The sequence below is a fragment of the Oncorhynchus keta genome, chromosome 21, assembly GCF_023373465.1.
Source record: "Oncorhynchus keta strain PuntledgeMale-10-30-2019 chromosome 21, Oket_V2, whole genome shotgun sequence".
Classification (NCBI taxonomy): Eukaryota; Metazoa; Chordata; class Actinopteri; order Salmoniformes; family Salmonidae; genus Oncorhynchus; species Oncorhynchus keta.
The window spans coordinates 10,795,909-10,806,027 of record NC_068441.1 but is presented as its reverse complement, the minus strand read 5'-3'; the positions used below and the strand labels follow the sequence as shown (position 1 = coordinate 10,806,027).

Genomic DNA, 10,119 nt, shown 5'->3' with positions numbered 1-10,119 from the left:
TATTAAAGTCACAGTACCTGAATAGGATATTTCAGTACTCTTTCCACCCCTGAAGGGAGTTTGTGAGTGAGGGAAAGAGCGCATGAGTGAGTTAAAATGTTAAACCTAACCTTAAACCCTAACTTTTAACACACTGCTAACCTTATGCCTAACCCTAACCTTAAATTTAGACCAAAAAGCATGAATCTTTATAATATAGCCAATTTGACTTTGGCTGTGTTATCTAGTGCAGTGGTCTTTAAAAAAATATATTGCCCAGGGACCCCCTCCCAGGCAAACCAGTGACCCAATCATGTTTTCTCATCAGGTGAATGATAATGGGACGGAGAAGTAATCAACATTTTAAAATGAATAGATTTGGTAGACAGTTTTTCATTATTTTAACCACCCCACATTATAATTGGAAGCGGAATTGTACACTCTAGCATAGCCTATTAGCTAGAAAGATAACTCCCAAACACATTTTCACTAGGAGCAGCTGTTTAGCTGGTTAAACAAAGGTTAGCCATGTGTTGGCAAAAATGTATGTCCAAGTTAAGAAACCTTACCAGCAGGCAGCGGCACATACACTTGTAGGTTTGAAATTCCAAATGAACGTATTCTGTTGTTTCTAGCAATATTCATAAAAACATTGAAACCCCCTACAGCGGGCCGCGGAGACCCAGTTAAATACCACTGATTCTAGTGGAAAGTGGAAACCAGTGTCCTGCCAGCCACCAGCACAGCTCAGCTCAGCTCACGTCATTTTCAGAACATGTGCTGTGCTTATGGGCAAGCAGGCAGGCACGCAGAGCAAACATTGACGAGGGAAGAACGGTCCCTCAGCTGCCAGAGAAATCGGAGGACACCGTTTTTCACTATTATATGTAAGTATTTGGGTAAATATTTGAAAAATAATTTCACAGTTACAGAGTGTAATAAAGTTTAGAACCAATTGTTATTTAATGTGTCACCGTGTAATAACTCCATGAACTTGAAGTTGTTCGCTGATATCAGCTTCAAAACAATGACAAACTGCAACATATAAACAACTTTTGTCGAGAACAGACTCAGGCTACCTAACGACTATTATTAGCACGCTAATTTCTGTTTTGCCTTCGATAGTTACTTTTATAAATCAGTTACACAAATGTAAATCATCTGTTACATTTTTTAAACATTTGTTTTATTTAGAGGACAGGTTTGCTGTACTTGGCAGTGCTGAGGTCTTACCAAACAACTCAAACTGGAGGTTGTGTTTGACACCTTCATGACTTGACTGAGAGAATGACTTCACAGACGGCCCCATCTAGCTATAGTTGTGACATGTTTACAAGAAGGACTCTGCTTGAGAGCATGCAACCAGTCAATAGTTACAGGCCAGCTTTGAAGAGCTATTTAAGTTGACAAGCCATTCATCGAAACCCAGCTAAAAATAAACTGTCTCTTGCACATTCACTGGATCCTGAAAATGTATTTGCAGACAGTATCTAGAATGATAAGATTTACTAAATTTAGAATTTGAATAGGCTTTACTCTTTAGTAGATACAATTAAGTGCCATAATAAAGGAAAATACTTCAGTAATTGAGGAATACCAAGTACAGTGCCTTCAGAAAGTATTCGTACCCCTTGACTTACTCACAATTGTGTTGTTACATACAGCCTGAATTAAAAATGAATCAAATAAAAATCTCACCCATCTATACACAATACCTCGTAATTACAAAGTGAAGACATATTTTGCAGATTTATTGAAAATCAAAAGTAAATACCTAATTTACATAAGTATTCACACCTAGGGCTTTTGTGGTGACCCTATTACCGCAACACCGTGTGCCACCAGTCATGAAGGCAGTCAAATTCCACGTGACCTTTCAGTCACTGTTATTGGGCTTCTCCAATAACATTTACATTACATTTAAATAACAGTGCCATTCTAAATCAAAGCGAATTTCACACATATATCATTTATTATATGTCAAGACAAGATTTTTGTGTGACTGTTTCGAATCAGAGTCGGACACCTCATGTAGCCTAACCCATAGGCCTATATGTTTTGATAAGGTTTGTAATCATAACTAAAGTGGCCAAAAAACTTCTTAAAATGAAGTACATTAATCCTCTTTACAAGGGGTGCAGAGCCTAACGGGCATACATACTGCGCGTGAGTTTCAAGTTTGGGAAATATAATTTTCACCATAAAAATGCATCTTTATAATAAAAGCATTACATGCATAATCGCATTCATGGTCACTTTTGATAATGGTGTTTTCCCGCTAATGGAACATTTGCGCTTATAACCTACTGCTGTGTGTGCATTACTGTACTTATAATGGGAAGATATAGCCGAATAGTTTATCAACATTTTTAGCTAAATGTTCTGATCTGTTGCGTCAGCCTCATTGCGTAAAAAAATTATATTAATTTGGGATCTATCGCATCTTACAACTGTATGTTTGGGATATGTATTTATCCCACAGAGTAGAATTTGTACTATGGGGGATAGTAGATTGACATAGGCTAGTGCTTTTGCAGTTCGTTAAGCCTATTCATCTTGTTGGCTATATCTTCAATATGCACCTCGGAATTGGATAAGGACACGCAAAGTTGCGTCCCAGGTGCTTCTGATTTTAGGGTGCATTATCGCCACACAAAGGGGAGGCCGCCGGGAAATTCGAGGCATAATCAAGTGCTTCTCAATTTGTAATGTAGAGACTGACAAAGAGTGTACAGACTTCGCAACAAAAAAAAACAGCAGAGCTCATGTCTTCCAAGCAACTTTTTAAAAATCATCATTAGAGTCGCATCATTCAGCCTTACAATGTATTAACAAATCCAAACATATAGCCCAGTTTTTGTAGAACAACTAAAGTTACATTAATACCTATCAATAAGCATATAGGAGTACATATTTTTTTGTTAATTGCTCAACAGAATAGCCACGTGTGCACTGCCTCAAATCAGTTGGAGAATATATCCTGTCTATTTTATTCAGCTTTGTTCAATTGTATTCTTCATAATACAAAATAATATGAAATAATGCCACGGAATTCTAAGCAAGTCTTGTCTGTTAAATGAACTAGTGTAGCCCACAGCCATAGCATAGCCATATTAGGAACTAATTAAGGACAACTCAAAGTATGCTATTCATTCTTCTGAAATAGGCTACATTTTCTTCATATCATGTTTCTTTAGACCTGTCTAAAATAAATAATGGATTCATTGTGAAGGTGTAGGATATGGTGTAGGATATATTACATGGATTTTATTAGACTTTTTAAAATGTAGGTGTTCCAAAGGTCTGCATCAGTGGCTTAGGGTCATGTATGAAAATGCCCATTTCCCATTGTTTTGACTACCATGGCTAGAAGAGATCTCACGACTTTAAAAGAGGGGTTTGTGGTGGCCAAACACCCTATTAAGACACTTTATGCTGGTGTTTCCTTTATTTTGGCAGTTACCTGTACATTGGTCACGTTGTGTTGCCTGATTTAACCTCATATATCCTATGTATAAATGCTTAGGATGTCAATTTATAATAGTGTGAAAGTGTTTAATGAAAAGTGTGTCTGTTTTTCTTTTTGCCGTAGACCTTCTGCGTGTACCATCTTCATCTCCATTTCCTTCAACCCTACACTTGCATGACCTGTGCTGCCTAGGCTAGAAGGCGTCGGCTCCCTGTTCTATTGTGTCCTTTGACAATGTCCAATGTGCCTTCATCTAGATATGCTGCTGCAATATCAGCCCTTTCCCTCAGTTTACCTGCTGTTAACCCCAACCCACCGCTTACCCCCAAATCATCCCTTACCCCCAAATCCCTGACCCCTAAACCACTAGTTGACCCTACCCCCAAACCACCCCTTACCATCAAACTATCATCATATTCCCCTTCACCTGAGATTTTCGGATCCGATGATGAGGAACAGGAGAATCCATCTGATTACTGTATAGGTACTTCACCAGTGTGCCAAATATCACCAAACAACAATACAATATTGTGTGGTAGGAGTTTTTATACAGTTTATTGTTGATCGGAAAGAGGCTTCAATGTTCATTGTAGGTGGCTACTACCCAGTGGAAATTGGAGCAATATTCATTGACCGTTACCAGGTGGTGAAGAAGTTGGGATGGGGCCACTTCTCCACTGTGTGGCTAGGCTGGGACATTGAGTAAGTATAATAGTTACAGTATACTGATAACATTGTTTTTGTTATTGATTGACCTTCGGTTTCATATTGTGATTATGACAGTTGAAGCAAGTGATTCACATTTTGTATTTGTATGAGCAGGAAGAGGCGTTTTGTGGCTCTGAAGGTGGTAAAGAGTGCTCCAACCTTCACAGAGACTGGTTTGGATGAGATCAAGCTTCTGAAATGTGTTAGTATTGTATACCCATGTTCAACCTTTTATTCTCTGCTACATAGGCTTAATCAGTCTAATACCTTGCTTGTTCATCAACCAGAGCCAAGCTTATTAGGAAATATTGCCTTTTATTAATTGCACAATGGTGATAATGAAAAGTCACATGTTTACTCCCCAGTTATGTCCTGTTATCAATTGCATTTAGGTAAGGGACAGTGACCCATCTGACCCTAAACGAGACACTGTTGTGCAACTTATCGATGACTTCAAGGTCTCTGGAGTCAATGGGGAGCGTATCCTTTTAAAAGTCCTCCACGTGTTATCATTTTACCCGTGATCTATTTCTCATACAGTATGTGTCGTATGTTAACTTGCACATCTGAGTGAAATGGTTTCTCCTTAATTCAGCTATGTGTCAGATGTATGCATGGTTCTTGAAGTGCTGGGTCACCAACTGCTGAAGTGGATCATCAAATCCAACTACACTGGCCTTCCCCTGCCCTGCGTTAAGAGCATCCTCAGACAGGTGGTGTCTTTCCCCTGTGATCTCTAAATCCTGTCTCTACCGTTTTATCATCCAGAGCAGCTTTTGTGAAAGGATGATCTCGTTTGTGTGTTCCCTGGTGTCATGTAGCCATAGTATATCACCATTGTTGTCTCATATCACAGGTTTTCCAGGGCTTAGATTACTTGCACACTAAATGCAAGATTATCCACACAGACATCAAGCCAGAGAACATCCTTTTGAGAGTGGATGATGTTTACGTCCAGGAGCTGGCAGCCGACACCAACCTACAGGAGCTGCCAGTTTCTCCTGCTCCCACAAGCTGTTCAGGTTAGGATTGCTCTCTATTCGAAGTTGGCATACATGTGTTATTAAGTACAATTCCCTCTTGTCTTTTTTAAACGTATTTTATTTTTTAGATGGAGGGAAATGTTAAAGATTTGTTACAGAGAGATGGAGATGCAATAACAATGTTGAATATTAGGAGTCAAAGTTTAATATTACCTAATGTTATTATTTTTGTTCTCTATGATTTGATTTCATGCTCTCTTGTGCCTTGCTGATCTCTTCATCTACTACTGATGCCAGAAAATACCAGTCTAAGAGAGAAGCAGGTATGGCAATCAACTCTTTGTCTTGTCTCAAATCATGAACCAACCATAATGCTACAAAGGGGGAAACATAGTTTCTGGTAATCTTTTGATGACCTCATCTTTCACCTATGTCTTTCTGACCCCTCCTATCATACTTTTGGTATTAGATTGTGTCAAACTTTTTGGGGAAGTTGACTGCGGCTTTCCAGACTCTTGGGGTTTGGGTAAGATGGCCTTGGCATTGTGAGTGTGTGCTGATTCACTGCATCTTGGCCCTATTAAGGTTCTTCTGGAGGAAAGCATTGATCTGTGAATCTGGCTGTTGTCAATAGTTACAGTATTGTTTCAGGTGTTCTACTCATTCAACCTTTAATATAATAATAATAATAATAATAATAATAATATGCCATTTAGCAGACGCTTTTATCCAAAGCGACTTACAGTCATGTGTGCATACATTCTACGTATGGGTGGTCCCGGGAATCGAACCCACTACCCTGGCGTTACAAGCGCCATGCTCTACCAACTGAGCTACAGAAGGACCAGCAGTGGTGTGTGTGTGTTATAACAAATGTGTATTAATCATTAACTTGCACAGCATTTATGAATGAAGATGCACAGTTTACTAATTGCTATTTGTATACATTCAGTATGTATAACTATACCTTTGTGTTTGTAGTGAAATTGTTCACCTTGAACAATTCATTGAAAATTAGCATGCACTGCATGCAAAAGTGATTTGTGGTACTAATATTTAAAGAAATGTACCTTATTTGCAGAGATTGGTTTAAAATATATTTAACACTGTTGCATGCTGCAAAATGAGAGACGTCTCATTTTAAGTTTCCCATCAAAGTCCTGTGACTGTGCTCATAGACCGGGAAGGTTTCCAGGATCCCGAGGGCCAGGTTGTCGAGGAAGGAGAACAAACATCAACAGCCGCAGCAGGGCGAGGACACTTTAGTTGACCGTCAGAAGAGGGCAAAACCTCATGTGTCATTCTCCAATATCACCACTCCCTGTAGCCCTCCCAGTTCCACCTCTCCCCCTAAGCCTTCAGGTTCTGTGCGTACTACTTGGAGACGGAACCTGCTGCATGAAGAAGCAATGGGCTCTGACAGCAAGGAGTCAGTCTCGTCACCGATAGAAGATGCACCATCATTGACTACAAAGTCTCACTGCTCTAGACAATCTACAGTGTTGCATCCTTCTACCCAGAGAGACAAGCAGCCCTCATCACCATCACATGGTCAGTCTTGATCTGGAGCCCCCTGTATAGAGTATATTGTCACAGCATATTTCCGTATAGTATATGTCAGAATACCTGTTCAGTGTTTCAATTGAACTTTCATGATTTGCATTACAGTATTTCATGCATATGCTGATGATTAAGTTACATGAAGTGTACAAAACATTAGGAACACGTTCCTAATATTGAGTTTCAATGCTTTTTGCCCTCATAACATCCTTAATTCGTTGGGGCATGGACTCTACGAGGTGTCAAGCATTCCACAGGGATGCTGGCCCATGTTGACTCCAATGCTTCCCACAGTTGTGTCAAATTGGCTGGCTGTCCTTTGGGTGGTGGACCATTCTTGATACACAGGGAAACTTGAGCGTGTTTTTTCCCATTCACCCACCGAATGGCACACAAACACAATCCATGTCTCAATTGTCTCAAGGATTATAAATCCTTCTTTAATTTAACCTCTCTCCTCCCCTTCATCTACACTGATTGAAGCAGAATTCACAAATTACATTAATATGGGATCATAGCTTTCATTTCATATCTATGTCATGGAAAGAGCAGGTGTTCCTAATGTTTTGTATGCTCAGTGTATATGAATGATATTTATGTTGTAATACATCATACATAGCATCCATTTTACACCAGAGCACTCACGGCACATCCATCTACCATAATATCTATCTGCACCATCTGTCTTGTATTTTGTTTCAGGGTTCAGTGAAACAGATATGTTGGTGAATCTTCTGAAGCCACAGAATGCTGATGAAATCAGCATCAAGATTGCAGATCTGGGCAATGCCTGCTGGGTGGTGAGTTACTATCTGACAGACGTTATGTACAGTGCCGTACGAAAGTATTCGGCCCCCTTGAACTTTGCGACCTTTTGCCACATTTCAGGCTTCAAACATAAAGATATAAAACTGTATTTTTTTGTGAAGAATCAACAACAAGTGGGACACAATCATGAAGTGGAACGACATTTATTGGATATTTCAAAATCAATAACTGAAAAATTGGGCGTGCAAAATTATGTGGGAAAATGCCTTAAAGTAATGATGGACCGTCATTTCTCTTTGCTTATTTGAGCTGTTCTTGCCATAAAATGGACTTGGGAATCCACCAAATATGGCTATCTTCTATATACCAACTCTACCTTGTCACAACACCCTTGATTGGCTCAAATGCATTAAGAAGGAAAGAAATTCCACAAATTAACTTTCAACTTTTAAGGCACACCTGTTCATTGAAATGCATTCCAGGTGACTACCTCATGAAGCTGTTTGACAGAATGCCAAGAGTGTGCAAAGCTGTCATCAAGGCAAAGGGTGGCTACTTTGAATATTCTCAAATTTAAAATATATTTGTTTAACACCTTTTTTGGTTACTACATGATTCCATATGTGTTATTTCATTGTTTTCATGTCTTCACTTTTATTCTACAATGTAGAAAATAGTCAAAATTAAGAAAAACCCTGTAATGAGAAGGTGTGTCCAAACTTTGGACTGGTACTGTATAGGTATTAAATATGGTACCTTAGATGACAAAATACATTAATATAACATTCAACAGGCTAATATCAAGTAATTGCTCATAGTATGGAGGGCTAATTCTTCACGTCTGCTCTCCAGTACAAACACTTCACAGAGGACATCCAGACCTGTCAGTACCGTTCTGTGGAGGTCCTGATTGGGGCTGGCTATGGCACTCCTGCAGACATCTGGAGCACAGCCTGCATGGTGAGAACCCAGGAGCACCACATCCACCCTAATGACTGTCCATAATATCTATTACTAAGAACTCTTAACATTTCCATACAGGCATTTGAGCTGGCCACTGGAGAATATCTGTTTGAACCCCATTCAGGGGACAACTTCTCTCGAGAGGAAGGTAAAAGCCTTGTCCTTTCTCCTCTCTGTCCTGTGTTTTTCCTGGTGATTGGTCTTGCTCATAAAAAAAAGGAAAGAAAATACATGCTATAATATTTATTTCACCAGCATAGTCCAATGTCTCCTTTCAGATCACATTGCTCACATAATTGAGTTGCTGGGACCCCTTCCATCCCAGTTTGCCCTCTCAGGGAGAAACTCCAGGCGATATTTCAATCACAAAGGTATATCTATTCACAATGACTTGTGAACTGTTGTTTCCACAAAGGGTTTCTTGTAGCATCTGATTCATATTTATGTGAATCACCCTTGTTTTAATTTCACCCACACAATGACTATCAAATTAATTTGACATATTCTGTTCAGTCAATACTAAGACTCTTTCCTTTGTTTGCTAACAGGGCATCTGCGGCGCATCTCAAGGCTGAAGCCGTGGAGTTTGTGTGAGATCCTGCTGGATAAATACGAGTGGCCACGGGAGCAGGCAGTCCAGTTCAGTGCCTTCCTCCTCACCATGCTGGAGCCCCTCCCAGAGAAGAGAGCCACCGCTTCCCAGTGTTTAAAACATCCCTGGATCTCCTCATAGACATCATACTGCTAGTGTCTGAACCCCTCTGGATCCCCTCATGGACACAGAGTCGCCACCACTGCTCAGTGTCTGAACCACCCTGAATTACATCATAGACACAGCCGTCTCACCGAGGCCACAGAGGTTACAGAGGTGAAGTCCCATAATATGATGATGATTTCAAGGGCAATTCCACCCATTTTAAACCTCATGTCATTATCTCAAGCACAATACCAGTGTCTAAATATGAAATTAGCGTATTTCTACTTTTTGTAGAACAAAATATAAATTTAAAAAGTTAAACGCGATGACATCATCAGGAGTTGAAACATAAAAAAGAAAAAGTGATTTTCTAACACTGTGAGATACGCGGCAACGTGTGGAGCTGATGTCACATAGAAGTCTTTTTTAGGACCTTATCTGTTTAACCACAGATCATAGAAACGTGCTGTTTTCACATACCGTATGTAGACACTGGTTTGGTGCTGGTGATAATTATGAGGTTGAAAAGTGGCAGAATTGCCATTAAAGTGGGGGAAGGGGTTTTGTGGGTCACGTATGAAATTCAGCAAGTGATTTTCATCATGTGCTATTTTTCTGTTTGCTCTGCGAGAGCAATCAATTATCACTATATTTTGTTGGGTGATTTGAAGCGTTTGATGTGGAGGAAATAACTTTTGATATGGAGAGATGACATGAGAAACAAATCCAGTTTATGTAAAACTGTCACTGTTTAATTTTACAGCTCTCTTTAGATATTCATTTGATATTCCAGATTACTTCTGATGTGATGGCCTGTGTTCAGATTATTGAAATTGGAGCACATCAATGACCAAAATCATAAAGAAGGCAAGACTTACTGGAATACTGCCTTTTCAAAAGGACACTGGGAACATTACTTTTGTTGTTGTCTTTCATTGAATAAATGCTATTTGTTTATACAAGGCTTTCATTATCTACCACGTTTCTTAAAA

General features: G+C 39.5%; 1 protein-coding gene across 3 annotated transcripts; it reads left to right on the top strand.

Moving 5' to 3' along the window:
* Nucleotides 1-354: 354 nt before the first annotated feature.
* Nucleotides 355-10,089, top strand: LOC118400092 (SRSF protein kinase 3-like). 3 transcript variants are annotated; one of them, XM_035796549.2, is made up of 15 exons: nt 721-866; nt 3,572-3,932; nt 4,042-4,150; nt 4,271-4,358; nt 4,549-4,636; nt 4,763-4,869; nt 5,013-5,178; nt 5,437-5,462; nt 5,609-5,665; nt 6,318-6,690; nt 7,402-7,499; nt 8,320-8,427; nt 8,509-8,578; nt 8,709-8,801; nt 8,979-10,089. In XM_035796549.2, exons 2-15 carry the CDS (start codon nt 3,683-3,685, stop codon nt 9,161-9,163), a joined length of 1,818 nt encoding a protein of 605 aa, XP_035652442.1. In that variant the 5' UTR covers nt 721-866; nt 3,572-3,682; the 3' UTR covers nt 9,164-10,089. The 3 variants fall into 3 exon arrangements, with proteins under 3 accessions (XP_052329268.1, XP_035652442.1, XP_035652443.1); XM_052473308.1 differs by lacking the exon at nt 3,572-3,932 and having other exon boundaries at nt 355-866; XM_035796550.2 differs by lacking the exon at nt 5,609-5,665.
* The last annotated feature ends 30 nt before the right edge of the window (nt 10,090-10,119 follow it).

Bases quoted from the DNA above. Each gene is read 5' to 3' on its own strand.
- LOC118400092 (XM_035796549.2), top strand. From the start codon at position 3,683: ATGTCCAATGTGCCTTCATCTAGATATGCTGCTGCAATATCAGCCCTT. The intron at 5,666-6,317 runs GTAAGATGGCCT...CTGTGCTCATAG, and splicing joins TCCAGACTCTTGGGGTTTGG to ACCGGGAAGGTTTCCAGGAT. The intron at 6,691-7,401 runs GTCAGTCTTGAT...ATTTTGTTTCAG, and splicing joins GCCCTCATCACCATCACATG to GGTTCAGTGAAACAGATATG.